Source organism: Buteo buteo, chromosome 10 (genome assembly GCF_964188355.1).
Source record: "Buteo buteo chromosome 10, bButBut1.hap1.1, whole genome shotgun sequence".
Classification (NCBI taxonomy): domain Eukaryota; kingdom Metazoa; phylum Chordata; class Aves; order Accipitriformes; family Accipitridae; genus Buteo; species Buteo buteo.
In genome coordinates, this window is record NC_134180.1 from 23,712,977 (window position 1) to 23,728,507 (window position 15,531).

The 15,531-nt window shown below is 41.1% G+C and overlaps 1 protein-coding gene across 3 annotated transcripts in view; it reads left to right on the forward strand.

The window, feature by feature from the left end:
* The window catches only part of LOC142036030 (uncharacterized), a 42,783-nt gene extending 27,687 nt beyond the window's left edge, over positions 1–15,096 (forward strand). Inside the window, exons 3-6 of one of the 3 annotated variants that reach the window (XM_075038928.1) lie at positions 5,384–5,447; positions 12,601–12,702; positions 13,448–13,498; positions 14,347–15,096. In XM_075038928.1, coding sequence (XP_074895029.1) covers positions 5,384–5,447; positions 12,601–12,702; positions 13,448–13,498; positions 14,347–14,379 — 250 coding nt within the window. In that variant the 3' untranslated portion in view covers positions 14,380–15,096. Of the gene's footprint in view, positions 1–5,383; positions 5,448–12,600; positions 12,703–13,447 lie in introns of all 3 variants that reach the window. The other 2 variants (XM_075038927.1, XR_012652041.1) reach the window with 2 other exon arrangements.
* Positions 15,097–15,531: the final 435 nt, after the last annotated feature.

The window sequence follows — 15,531 nt, forward strand, 5'->3', positions numbered from 1 at the left end:
ATGCGAGTGCCAACAGCGGCTGAGGGTCCTGTGCAAGGTGAGAGGTACCAGGTGCCCACTGAGCTCAGTCCAGCTGCATAGCACATTGCTCAGCTTCTCTTGCTGTTGCCTTTGAAGGTGCCAATGAAGTTTTTGTTGGAACCATTTAATTTCGTCCCATGGAAAACTTTTTCTCTTGGTCTTTCTTGTCTCCAGCGAAATATTTTGTCTCAGAGGAAATCTGCTGGTTTTTAGAAACAAAGGCACATTTTTTTTACAAACTCCCCTTATACCTGCTGGGCTGTTCTTCTTCCTTGTGATTGACAAGATAACCTGAATCAATATCCTTTTATTTTCAGACCTCTATTATTTTAAGGAAATCCACATCTGTCTTGCTGACAGTTGGTGTAGGGGAAAGTTATTCCGCACTGTAGTGGCATTGGAGGACACCCACAGCAGGGTAAGTGGAGTCTATCTGGTGTCATTAAAATAGCCCCTGACCTGTGGATGTGTGTGGCATTTGGCGGTGTCTGCCCCACAGGGGAGTTGAGCAGGAGGCTGAGGTGGTGCATTTTTAACTCCAAGGAGATATTTTCTCTCTAATTCTGCCTGCTGGTGTAAAGCCACTGTGGTTCACAGAAAGAATGGGATGTTTGTAAGGATATCCGCAATATGCAGAGGTGTCATAATTAGCAAACACCACGGTGTGCTCAGGGAAAGGATACTTGATGTTGCAGGCACAGCCTCGCTAGCGGGAAGAGCTCGGTGCTGCCTGTCACAGGAGGCAGCTCGTCCATCCGCTCATGGGGATGCTCCCGTGCCTGCTCTGCCACAGCTGGAATTGCTCTGCCACAGCTGGAATTTCCCACAGTTGCTACACAGAGCCGGGGCCGGAGCTGGGATGGCAGCCCGAGTGCCTGCCAGCTTCTGCTGCTGGCATCCATGCTGCTGTGGTGTTTGTTCAATACCTAGGAATTTTATTTAAAATTATTTCAGTTCTCTCTCAGTGAGAGGCCCTTGAATATATGATTCAAAGCTTTGATTTTCTCTTCTGTGGAAGACCTGTGCCTAGCACCAGTCTGTGATCGCGGGGAGGTTACACTCACTCAACAACAGAGATGTGTCGGCAGGAAAGTTTAAATTACCCATGTGACTCTTATCCTGGAAAATCTCTTCACTGTTTGTGTGGGCAAGCTGATAAAAATCGGCATTTCCCAAATTTAAAGTATCAGTGAGAGTTTGTTGCTAGCCCCTCCTGCATGAGCATGGACAATCCGATAAATAGATTGTCTCTTTTATGGGATTCTTAATAACCTAAATTTTTACACATTTGCATGACATAATTTTAAACAAGGTCATGTTTTCTATGGCATTATAAAAGTATATATTTGTACTTGTTCCACATCACTCCACAGACTGTAACTGTTTTTTTCTCAAGCTGATGCATTGTGGCTAGTAATTTTACTCCTCTGGCAGCATTCGTCTGACCATCCCTACGGGCCCTAGTCCCTGGTTCAAAAGGAATTTTTGGTAAGATACTACATAATCTTCCCAGAAAAGGCATAGGACTTCAATCTCATAGTAAGGAATAAAAGATGTAATTTCCCCTGTGATCGATAAGCATCACTTGTAAATGAACCTGCTTTGTGGAATGGTGAAAAATAGTTGGAGCAATTAAAAAATGTCTCGAATATGGAGAAAATACATCCCCATAAGAAAGAATATAAATTTGTAAATGGGGAATACGAAATGATTTTTAGACATTAAATTAACAAATTAATTTGGCTGACATTACTTCCAATTTACATAGAAACCATTTTTCACATTTTCCATGTAGACCATTTTCTGTGTTTTGCTGTGACTGAGGGAAAAACAAAAGCAGATGAGTCCTTTAAGGCAAGAGGAAAACATCCCAAAAGTCATTTTAACTCATTCCAAGAGTTGTGCAGTGAGCAGAGATTCAGGGAATGACAAAGGCATGCACAGAGGGAGGCAGCAATGCCAGGATAACAGCTGGTGTCTGAAAAAGCCCAGTTTGCTGTTCCTGTTAGTACTCTGTATGGAGGCTGGGGTGGAGCCGTTTGCTGATCAAGCCAGGCTCTAGCAAGGATACTGCTGTGGAGCTGCTGGTCTGAAACTCATGGCTTGCGAGGCCCCAGCCGGTTGGGATCGAGTAGAGCAAAACCAGATCCTAACTCCACACTGCCATGGAGAGGTGGAAAGCCAGTTCCTCACTTGGCTGCACAGGCTTGGTGGGAATGGCTGCACCAAGGAAAGGTCTCTGGGATGGGCTTGTTTCAGTTCTGCTCACACGGTAGACATTGCCACTAGGCTAGGTGGACACACGTGGGCCGATCTGTGTTGTTCTCTCTCTTCTATCACAAGACTCTGAAGCAAATTTTTTATTTGTGGCTCTTTTTTTCTCTAATTCTTCCTAAATGCCCCAAAGCTGAACAGCTGGTGAAGGCCAAAGATACCTGTTTAAGGCACTAGTTCTACAAACAAACCACAGTACAGTTATGTTATGTGGTAACAAAAGTGCAGCGTGTATTGGTACAGGAGGACCCAGGCGAACATCTCTGCAGGTGCAGCTAATTTGCACAAGCAGAGTCCAGCTCCTGAGCCCCACAGAATGGCTGGCAACAGCCTCAGGCAGCAGCTTGTTTTGAGGCGGGGGATGGTGGCTGTGTGGTTCCTCTGCCTCCCGCTGCCTCCTTCCCCATCTTCTAGGTGAGGAGAGTAAGAAACACCCACTGACTCTTCCTAGATCCACCTGTAACTAGTCCATAATGAGACATATAGGTACCTTTCTTCCTACTCAGGCACATAAAAAACTCAGAGATTTTTTCCAGGCTGAAAAACTTGCTGGGTTGAGTCTTGCATGGTGACACTACGTGACCAAAAGCAAAGTGCAAATATGCCTAAAATTCAGGACCTCAATTTAACTCATTATTGTAGGGATGTTTCAGGCAGAGGATGGAGAACGATACATGAATCCAAAAGATGATGTATGTATAAAAAGTCTAATAAATATTTCCAATTTCTTCCACAAGCAGATTAAAAAAAAAGTTCAATAGCTCTGCTATCGTGTTCCATTTCAACATTGAAGTTCAGTAGCAAACTATGAAATCGGCCATTCACATTTACTGTGGCCAGGGGATAGAAATGATAGTGTGAAGGTATTAGGAAGGGAGAAGTAGAAAAATAGGTTACCCATTCTCCTTTCTTTCATCTCTTTGCACAGTTTGGCAGAGAGTTTGGGAAGGGGCTTTTCGCCTCTTCAGGGAGAGACATAAACTTGGACCTCACAGTCTCAAACTTTGCCAGCTTGTCATTCAGCTCATGCATTCAAGATGCTGCATATTAATAGCACTCCCTGATGGCTGGTGGATAGGGGTCTCTCCACCTATACAAAATAAGCCTCTTGGCACAACAAAGTACAGAAGAGGCCCACAGAGAAAAAAAATGCACTTGAGAACTGGTTTGGAGAAACTTTGCACAGATGCTCATGTGCAGATGCATATTTCAGATGTTCTTTTTCCTGATTAGCATGCAGCAAACTCACCTGTTTTGCTGCCTAGAGGAGTCACAGCAGAAATGGAGAAACACCTGCATGAATTCACTTCTTTCTCCCCATGAATATGATTTCCACAGCACCCTTTTTCAATTGCCCTTCTGTCTAGCCACTGATACTGTTTTCAATCTCCCTCTTGGACATGCCAAAGCCAGCAAACACAGGGTAGTACTTCAGGATGGAGACAAAGCATGAACAGTGCAGGGAGCCACAAGTTGAGAAGGGGAGAAGGGGATGGGTGGGTGGACTGATCGCACCAACTCTTATTGTACAGGTGCATTGGGAATGCTCAGGCTGGATGCGTTCTGGCATGGCTGAGATAGGAGGATGAGCTCCCAGGACCTGGGTGAAAAGCTGGCATTCCTGATCTGCAAATGATCTGACACTCAGCACATACGTAGCCTTACCTGAGTTCTGGTCATGGGATCCAAGAAAATGAACCAGCCTGCTTCCGCCCCGGCCCCTGCAGTGTGCTGGTTACCATAAGTGTCTGTTCTTAATTCTCACACTGAGCTCTACAGGCAGATCCTACGTACGCCAGGGGAATAAATTTCCTTTGTACTCTGCTCTGTTGTAGCTTGGTCCAATGGCAGAAAGCACAGCTCAGTTCTAACCATGTGTTTCATAAAAATGAGCCTCAGGAGGAGAGGGCGGGGAGAGAGTTGCTTATACATGTGTGGTTATCTGATGCAATCCACAGTGTGAGCCATGTTTTTCTGGATATTTCAGCATATACTGAGAATGACGCATGAGCAGTCCAAGCTATTTTCAGAACTGACAGTTTTTCTTTTCACTCCAACAATTGCTTCTTCAATACACTATGCAAAGTGCTTCAATAAACTTTTAATTAGGTGTAACAGTGAAACTAAGAGAAAGCTTTAGCCAAAACGAGAACTGACCTCAGCTCATACCTGTTTTGCAGGTTTTTGTTAACTTTTTGAAAGAAATTGCACACCTTGGCATTTGTTGGTTTCTGGCAAGGCTGAAAGCAGGAGTCCTGAAACAGCCTAAGAAAGATTGGGTTTATGATGCTCTTGACCCAGGAAAGATCCAGCAGGAATCTGCTGTGTTGGGAGTCATGGTCTAAAGCAGTCTGGATATATTCTGATCTGAGCTCTCAGGTGCTTCTCTAAACCAAAATATTCAAAATGTTTGAGGCTTTTAAAAAGCCTAAAATCTTCTCAGATCCTTACAACAGAGAAGAGATTACAAGCAGAAATCTCCAGATAAATCTGAGATGGATTTTGCTGCAGTGGCTCTTTCATAATCTGTGACTGAAGTCTGCTGACTGACACCAAGAATGCAAATACACTGTGGAAGGGGTCTCTATTTTTTCTTAAGCTGTCTAAATCAATTAGGTGTTTGAGGTGTACCAGTGTATTTCCTAGGAACTTCATTTCTTGCTATTACCCTCCAGACAAAAGTAACTAATCCCTTTGGAGTTTGCAAAGGAAGATGCGTCCCACAGAGTTAGTGCTGTGTGCACTACATGTAGAAAGATATGTTTAATGGAAGATGAGAAATTATGGATCAAATAATGATGTGGAAGCCACTCTCACAAACAATGAAGATCATTCTGGATGCACTCCAAATATCATTACTACTGTTTAATTTCAACTCCAGCCCTGCATCTGCTTAAGATAGTGTCAAAGATAATAATCTTACCAGACAGATACAAAATACAAAACTGAAATTACATTGCTCAATTATTTTGTTTACTAGTGGTGTTAAACTACTGTTTTGTCTGAATCATGCAGGAGAGCTATGATTTTTACCTTTAAACTCCTCTGAAAATGCAGCAGTTGAGCATCAATGCCTGTTTCTTTCCAGATTACGTTATATGAATGAGTTTGATAAGAGTCAGCATGGCGAGGAAAGGATAATGGAATTTCAGGTAAGAGTTCTTCATAATGAGTTCATTCCTTACACCATGTTAATACTCACACATGGAATTAGGGACCTTTGTAACACAATGCAACAATTTACTAGAAATCACAAAACACCAATTATAGAATTGGACTGAAATTGTCTGCCAGATCCTCCGTCCCTGATAAAAGAAGGATAGGTAAAGTCATGCCAGCACAATTTAACTCCTTCCTAAGAATTGACTTGAGTCCATTGTGTACTTCCTCAGTGATAAAGAAGTAGATTGACTGCAGTGCTATGTGTATGACATGAAATGCAAAATAAAATAAAAATGAATAGGTCATGAACAGCACTGAATATGAACTCAATCTGGATCATATTTATTTGAATACTTGGAGCAGATCATTAACTTTGAGAATCTTCTGATTTATGCAGCTGAAGAAGGAAAGAGAGTCGGCTTCTATATTGTATATTTACCTTGATAAAAGAAAGCCAGCCTGTATGGAAGAAGCATGCGGCTGAGGTTCCTCAGCTGATATTTTATAAAAGCATAATTAAATGTCAGTATTTTACAAAGGACTGTTAAATCCTCAGACTGAATCTTGTCTGTTTTTAGTGGTAGCAGAGTACCAAAGTGTAAGCAGAACTGAGCAGGATCTGACTTTCCATCACAGACAGTTAATAATTAAATCAAACATTATATTCAACAATAGAACATATGCATCAGCTTCTTTCAAATTGCATTTCCTTCCTGTTAGATCCATTAGTGTAAACCAGACTGCCTTTAGAAAACCCCTTATTGCTGCTGTCTTTCAGCACAGTTCCTGAAATGGATAATGTGGTGCATATTATGGGCAATTACACAGAACTCCCTAGCGACAGGGTTTTAGAGTTTCAGAATAAAACAGCTGGAACTACAGGGCTGTAAACTAATCTGAAAAGGAGACAATAGTAAGACATTTAATGCATATTGTTAGAACATGGACAAAGACTAGATGTGAAATACTACATATCACCATACCTACTGTATCGCACAGCATCTTCTCTGCAAAATCCCATTTAACTCTTGAAAGACAAGGCAGTCAAAAGCCAAAGATTTTGCCATGAACAAATGCACACACAGCTGTATAACCCAAGCTAATTGGAAACATTAAAGAAGTCTTGATCCAGAGCCCTGGTTTTCTCTTAATGTCAGTGGAGTTTGAATCAAATCGAGAACCCTATTCAAAATGATAATTTATTAATGAATGCATAATGAATATATACCTAGATATGCTAAGAAACTGTCTCCATCCCTCTTTTACTGTTTCAATACACTGAAAATATAGCATTTTGGATGCAAAAATTGCATTTGCTCTTGGATATATCAAGCCTACTGCTACAATACATAGTGTTTGATCCTCCATCAGTTCAAATTGACGGCAAAGCTCTCATTAATTTTAGTAATACAGCATCGAATTTTTAGAATAGCACATGCATCATTTGGAAGCACAATGACCATGATTACATGTGTAATCACAGTAATTGTACACACAATTACTGGTTGGGTATCTAACTGCCTTTCAAAAATCAGTTGCTCTACTTGCATGTATACTCACAGCAGTTGCTTGTGCAAATACAGTGCAGCCCAGAGCATCACTACCTCTGTCCTTGCCACTGAAATAATGCAGAAGAGGGCTCTGTCTGTGGCAGTAGGTATGTGGGATAGAGAAGCATGTGTTTATGTTGCGGTGGTGTGAACAATACATAAGGAAGGAAGAGAAATGGTTGCAGTGTCTTTTTGGGAAAGTAGAAATGTGAAATTGCTTCAACTAATTTTTCAAAAGGACAGAGACTGATTTTCACCAGCTCCTTTCTTGTGAGCCTCCTTATCAGCAGGGTCCAGCAGGCATCAGCAAGTTAGTGTTTTGTAATGCTGTGGCAAAATGATAAAATAATTTAGCAAATAACAGCACCATACTGAAATAAAAAACAAATAAATAAATAAAACAAAGCTAAGTAAAATTTTGCAGCTTAAAAAATTCAGAAAACGATTCAAAATTTCAACATAGCATGCTGTGAGTTTCTTACATTGCAGAACCTGAAAACAAGCTGTTGTGGCTAGCTCTAGTTTAAAAGGTAACTTCTTTTGCTCAGAAGATAGATTTTTATAGCCATAGCAGTATGTAAAAGCACATCCTCTGTAGACAGCGGTAAGACTTCTGGATCCATTCTTTCTCTCAGCAAAATGGTAGCAGGAGAAAATGACACAAACCATTTTATTCAGCTCTCCCTTACAGTCAGGGCTTCCCTCTTCCCCTGGAGAGCAGAGAGTCTGTTTTCCTTTTCCAGCAACAGCTTTACAGCCCCACACAGAGAGGAGCAAGGAGCTGGACAGGCTGGGCCTGGCTGCCCGGGGAGCCTGTGTGAGGGAGAGCTGGGCCAACATGAGGGAACCATGAAAGGAAAGGAAACGTGAAGTCAACAGGAGGGAAAGCAGATGTAAATTAAAAGCCAGGGAATGCCCTCTTCCTGGGGGAGAATTGGACCCTCTTTTAGAGGATCAAAACACCAGGGGTTGCAGTAGGCTAAGCAGGTAGCACCACATCTTCAGGAATCGCCCCTCACCGCGTGGTGATGGGCAATGGTGCTCGCGCCGAGGGCTGGGGCGGGACAAGATCCTGCATGGCTCGTGAGCACGGGCACCCCAATGTCGCTGCCGCTGGCAGCCCTGAATCTAACGTGAAATGAAGCCATCTTTCCATATGGAAAAATGCTGAAAATGGCTGTATGAACTTTTACTAGGCCGGGGGAGGGCAGCTAGGCTGGGAGGCCTTTAGCAGCCTACACCTCATATGTTTACCAAGGAGGGGAACCTTGTAAAACTTGCTAGGGTGCATGTAACAATTACAAATTACACATGCTGTCTAAATAAGTTCCATATATGAAATACTATAATGTTTGGCAGTATTTGGGTCTCGACTTCCCTTGTTTTAGAGGTTAAAATTATGAAGCTCAGCCCCTCGTGGCATTTTAGTCCATCAGCACCTCCTGTCAGGATTTGGGAACTTTGGCCCTGGGCTTTGGTACACTGAGGAGACGAAAATGGACAGTCTCTGTCAGGCAGAAGAGGGAACAGTGTTCAGATGCTTTGAAAAATGTTCGCTCGGCTACCAGAAAGCTTCAGCATGTTTCCTCCAAGCAGCGTTAGCTTGTCGCTGAACAGAAGGCCGGGGAGCATTGCACCGTGTACAGGGCTCTGGTTCTTGGTGTCTCAGAGGCCATGGTCATGCTGGCTTGACATGTTTGCAAAATAGCTTTATGTAAGTTAATCCAGATGCCGTGTCCTATTGCCTCTGTGCAAATAACTGCTAAATAGTTTTTTAAAACTTTATTGTAGTACCTGACTCCCTGCTTGATTGTCTACACCCATCCTGCTGACAATTCCAGAAAATGTTGTTCTTAATTTCATTAGAGTAAACATGAAGTAACCTCACTGAAGTCCAGTCAAAGGGAATTTCAGCTCTATGTCTTGCTTTGGGTCTGCAGTCTTGTACATAGGAGCTGTGCATGTGGACTGAATTCAGTACAAAGCATTAAATGCTGTCTCCTTTGTAATTAACATTAGAGAGCTGTGTGAAGTCTTGAAGCTAAGAAATCCCACAAGCCCTGTAGAAAACATTTCTTTATACAGATCTGAAGTGTTATTCAAGGGAATTCACCCTAAAAGCTGGAGAACTGCTGGGACATGAAGAATACAAAGCTCTAAGACTGTATGTTGGAGAAAAGATCCCTCAGAAGTGTGCATTTAGCCTCTGATACCTTTGGTGATACGTGCTGCCTCCCCTGCCATCTCTGCAAGTGTGGCCTCGCTTTCACTGTTATTGCAACATGTGTCAAGTGAAGTGAAAACAGAAATTTGGGAAAGGATATAATTAACCTACTTGTGAACATTAACCTTAAATATCGTGCTAATTATCTCACTAATTTAATCACTGCAGATCTCAAACTTGCTTGTTAAATATCTAATTCTGCAAATTGTTTTTGATACAGAGGTGTGGGTAGCTTTCTGTGAATGTAAGTTACTCTATAAACTCTTTGCAAAACCATTGTATGTTCGCACTTCAGTGAACAAACCCCACTGTCAACAAGACTTTTAATGGAAATCACAGAAACTGTACCCTGAGGCTGAGAGATATAGTGGCCTGTTATTTTAAAATCTAATGAACATGTTGTGCAGGGAGTAGACCAGGGTAAATTTCTGCCTGCACATCTTCAGGTTTGATTCCACAGGAGTCTAGACCGGGAAGCTCTGGTTTTCCTTGTTTGTTTGCTTGCGATGCAGCTGTATGGTTGTTTCTTACCTATTCACCTCTTGGTTACTTGAGTAACTCAGAAAATGATGTCTTTGATCTTCAGCCCTTCTTATCAAGTGACTATTTTGTACTAAAAGTAACCTAAAAGGTGTTTAGATGCTCTAGTTACAATGCTACCCAAAGTGGCTCTAATTATTCCTGAGAGGAAGCTTTTGAATTTGTGTGTGTTTGTTGAGAAGATGAAAGCTCAGTGTTTGCTCCTGCCTCCCCAATGGGAAGGGGGCCATGCTTACACTGCCTCCTGCAAACACCCATGAGGCTCAGCCAAGCACAGCACAGCAAGGCAGGGGCACAGGGATCCCTCCAACCGCTGCAGCTGGATGAGCAAACAGCCAGGCTGTGGGTGCCAGGGAAAATCCCAGATGAAGGGGACAGCCAAGCCAGGATGAGCCCTGGAGGCTGGGGGCACCCGAATCCTCTGTCCCATGGGAAGATGGGTGCTCTCTGCTGTGCAGTGCTTCAGCTCCCTCCATCCCTCCCCAGGGGCTTCAGCCAGCCCTGCGTTTCAGGCTGTACCCACATGGGTACACATTTTTGCTATATATGTCTTCTTAATTGAGGAAGAAGGTGAAAGATTGGGGTTGACATTGTGTTTCTGCACTGTAATTCTTACTATCAGAGGAAGGTGCAAAGGTATGCTAAATCCAGGTGATGACTTACAGCAGACCTCTGACAGGAGCAATTTGATTAGTTAGGGGTCCATATAAATACCTATTTGGGACTATATTATTACCTTATTGTATATTATTCAGAATTTCATCCTGATTGCCTGTTTTTATTTATTAGGCACTTACACACACAATTCATGCTGTTTAGTTCATCCCTGGCAATAAGAAACAAAGTTCTGTGAATTTAGCTGAATAAAGCTGTGTTTGTTCTTGTTAGTCGTCAGAAGTCTGGTTCTTTCTCTGCATTATCTCAATTTCTGGGCATTTTTTCCCTTCATTTACTCCAGAAATGACTTCAATACTAATGAATACTGAAAGACAGCCAAGACAGGATGAACTTTTGGACAATTTATGCAAACACGACAGATGAGAATAGATTTACTATAAACATGTCAGGCACAAAAGACTTGACTGCTTTTTAAATACAGTGATACTGGAAGAGATTTATGGATATTTTCAACTGTTCATTAAAGAGAAAAATATTTTGAAACTATAGGCACTCTTCTTTTATCCGTTTTTGCCTTCCAGGCTGAGTTGCAAACCTTTGATGTTTTCTTCACCAAAAAATAAAAGTAGTTATGAATTTATTTCTCCCAAGCACTTTCATTTTTGTGTCAATTTACAGTTTTTATTACATTCCTGGCACTCCAAATTATGGTGTTTGGAGAGCAGCTAGAGTCCATAGCTCTGAGTTTTCTGAAAATTGGGATGGAGTTCACCTAATGATGCTTTCTGGCCACTGCCTTTTTTCTTCTCCTTTAGTAATAAAAGGTTAATAAAATCTATGAATACTTTAACTGCCTGCTAGAGCAACCAACCAATTAAAGGTTATTCTAATCTAAATGACTGGAAGCCACTTGAACTGAGAAAGTTAACATGTGATAGCTAGTATCTGCTGGATCACATTAATAAAATGGAGAGTCTTAGACGTGAAAATCGTGTATAAATGTAGTCGCGATAGTTGACCGAGGCATCAGTTCTTACAGCCAGACAGGCATATACTTAACTGTATATTTTCAGTGTCTGCTTCTGTGCCCTTACTAATCAATAGTAAGCCTTGCTTTCAACTTCAGTCCAACTGAGGTTGTTGTCAGTCAATGATTTTGCAAGATGGGATTGAGATACTGGAATAGTTTCATGGAATTAATCAGATTCTGTCTTTCTAAAATAGTGTTAAACTCATATAAGTAGTAAGGAATTTCAACGTGAAAATATGTACTCTTGCATTGCTTCTTAAAAACATTGTGTCTTGCCAAATCTCCTATGAAGTCAAAACAGTACACCAAAATGATAGCAAGAAGGACTGTGCAGTGCTTGAAGATCTAATCCTGAGTACTCACAGTGCTGACTATGCTCTTACTTTTTGAGAAGATGGAGGAAGAGCAAATTTGGGTGGAAAATAATACAGTTTTCATCACAACCTGAGAAGGATATTGGCAATTTCGTAGCAGAATGATTTGAGCATTCTGAGACCCTTCAAAATGAGGCAGGAAGCTTAATAAAGGCTTCATTTTGGAAAAACGGATAGCAGAAAGTAATTGTCATGGTCTAGGAAGACAATTATCTCTATCCCAGCTGAAACCAGGACAGTATTATTTTAACAATTTTTATTGGACTTGAATTTCCAGCCTTTTAAAATTAATTTAAGAGCCACAAACCAACACACATTTATAAATAACATAATGCAGTTGGAGATAATGCAAATGTCTTTATAAATAACACAGTATAGCTTAAATCATTATTTTTAATGCCTCTATTTTTTGTTCCTATATGAACAGGTATGTGCTGGTCTGCATTAATTAAATTTAAGTAGGATTTCTAAGGCCAGATCATCATTACTTCTATGTCCCTGATTTAAATCTGCAGTAAAACATTTCTCCATTTAGCTTGGTGCTTTTGTGTCATATTTCATACACTAGTTGTCTCTTAATTAAATCCATGATGGCCCACCAACACAGACTATTAAAGTAACTATACTTTGCACTTGACATATTTATGAGACGGATTCGTAAGAGTATAGACTGATACTTGAACTACTCACTGAGAAATGCTAATAAGATTATGATGAAGGTAAGATTAGAACATTCGTCTCCTTTTCTCTTCCCTCTTCTTTTTAGAAATTTATTTTTATAACTGCAATTCACTACTACTATTTCAGGCTCTTTGGTGGTGTTGTATATACCAACAGTTCTTTCTGTGTGGATTTATTGTGGCAATGAAGAGTGGGAAACTGCTAATTTATATCACACCAGTAAAGTGTGTAAGTATTGTGTTCCTTGAAGTATGAATGTTTGCAGATGTCTGTGAAACCTTCACATGGGATTGACATGTCTAAGATAATGCATATTAAGGAATTAGTCTACCTTTGGAATTGGGTGATGTAAAATATGCATTATCATGAAGTGCCACATTGCTTTACCTTTATTGCCTTACTCCTCCAGTAGTCCCGTTGGTGTAGGGCCAGCAGGGTCTGCTCCTGCATGAGGGAGGAGGCAGCAGCGTTATGCCTGTGATTGTTTGCTGCATGTTGCTGTGCCAAGCAGGATGTGACCTGGCCCGTCTCCCAGCTGTAGCACAACATATTGGCATGTCATGGGCTGTGCAGTTCGCTCTGTGCGGTTTGACTGTCACTGCGATGTTTGAAATTGCGTGAATGTATGGCCTCGGTGGTTCAGAAAAACAGGAAAGGAAGCAAATGCACAAGTCATATAACTTGAAAGGCTGCTTGACATATGCACTAAGATTTTATCATTTGCATGTATGGATATCTTGAAATTACCTTCTTAGCATCATTTATTGACAGAGTTGCTGCTATCATTTTCTTGATAATTTTTTTTAATAATTTGGATGTGGAGGGTTCAAGGACCTTTGTATTTGAGAAAAATGTTGCTAGAAGTGAAAAAGCTGCTAAGTGAATGATCTAAAAGCAGCAAGGATTTCTATCACTTTTCAGGACCAAGACATTCAGCTCTTAGGGACCTTTTCCCTCTCTCCCTTTTTTCCAGTCACATCCTTTCATGGAAGGGCTCCTGTGCATTGCTGCATCAGAGGTCCAGGTATGGGTACAAATGTAGAGGGCTCTAAATGCATGCAGTTTGAAAGGTATTTATGTTACAAGTGTGGTATATAGAAACCCAGATCTACATGATGTTCAGATCTTTTTGATGATAATATATCACTGTGCTTCATACTGGTATTCTCTATGAAAGTGATAAAAACATCAAATGTTGGGATTTCATTTAGAAATAAATACAATATTAGAAAGTAAAAATGATAAAGATACATTAAATATTTCATCCTCTACAGAAATAAACCAGCTACAGTTCAGGGAGCTTCACTAAACACATTAAGTCTAATAAAATTGCCTACACGTACTCCTGACACTAGTAGTAATTAAAATAACTTGTTTCAAAAAACTGGTCCTATACATGAATACTTATTGGCAATTATTTCTAAGTTCTTCAAACCAAAGATAACGTAATTTGATTCACACACAATGTTCTTGTAAACGTGGTTCATACTGGGTTTTATATGCAGCTTAGGACTGTTAATTGATTGCCATTTTGAGCCTCACAGTAAAATAGAGTTCAATATGTTGCTTTTTCTGAAGTATTGAGAAATGTTTGAGAAATGCTTGTCTTAGTCTAATCAACGGTGAATAATTTATTTCTGAGTCCTACTTTTCAGTATAAGTGGATCTGACTTTTCTCAGAGCTTCTGAAGTCTAATCAACTTGTTACATTCATTTAATTAAGGAAATCTGTAATGAACTGTGAAGTGTATGTACCAACAGGCTTTTTTTGTTGTGTAAAATTGGTGTATTTTCATTGTGAGTGTAATTGTGTTTGTTTATACTGACAGGTAGCCTCTACCAAACAAATAAATTTTTTTTCTACATGTATAGGTCAATATGAATAGCGTACAAACTGTTTTCTGAACTGCCTCTCTCCTGGTGGACACACCACCCAGGTTCCCAAATTCACGCAGCTGTAGCTTTCAGGCAATTCTCATTTTTGGAAGGGTTACATGTACCTAAGTGTTCTTCCGTGCTTCAGTGAGAAGGAAGATGTAATAGAGGTGTGACACAGAAGAGTGTGGATGAGAGACTGACTTTTTTAGTCACAGTTAACCTGAAAAAGGTCATCACAGTAGAAGATTAAAACACTGACACAAGCTTGCGGTCAGGATCTTGCATGCCACAGAGTTGCCAAGAGGAGCGCAAAAGGGTGAGCTAAGGATGCTGAGTGAAAGTCCAGTCTGTGTTTCGCAGCCCAAAGTAATTTGTTCTCATTTTTCTGAGTAATCAGCATCATTGGAAGGAGGTAGCTGGTAAAATAAAGGGCTCCTACGTCATATATGAATTTTTTAAAAAATGATCCTGTATCTATTTGTTAATGAATGTTTAAAAGTCCAGTATTCCTCCCATCATTATGTGACATGAGGAACATTTTTTATTAAAAATAAAGAGAGGTGCTGTGGGGATTGACACATTATTTTCTCCTTATGCTCAGACAAACTCTTCAGCCTCAGAGAAAAGGTCCTTGACCCTGGTCTAAACCACTGTCCAGTGCTTATAAGATGTAACACGAAAATCATCAAGACTGTCCTTGGCAGGATGTTTCTCTCCATTAGTTGATTAAAATGGTTTATTGTTGCCTATAGCACCATTGCTTTGTACGTCTTTTTTTACAAAGAGCAGATGTGCCCACATCTTGCACTGTTTCTCTTTGTGTGGCTTTTGATAAATACAGAAGTGAAATCACTACCTAGGCAGATGCCCCTGTGAAATTTCAGAGAGGGAAAGGAGGGAAAGGTGAGGGGCTCCGCAATGGGGCTGGGGTACCGGCTGCACGGGGAGCATCAGGGGAGGGCGGCGCGGCAGCAGCACTCGGGCTCAGGGGTTGTGCAACGGCACAGCAGAGAGTAGGAGGGAAAGCATGCAAACCTGCAAGCAGCAAGTGCCCAGAGCAGAAACCCCCCCCCCCCCCCCCCCAATCTGGAACTATCTGCCTGCTGATGCTGTATAGACTCTGCTTGGACAATAGAAAGAAGTGGATTTTGGCATTTTTTCAGACTGACAACTCTAAAG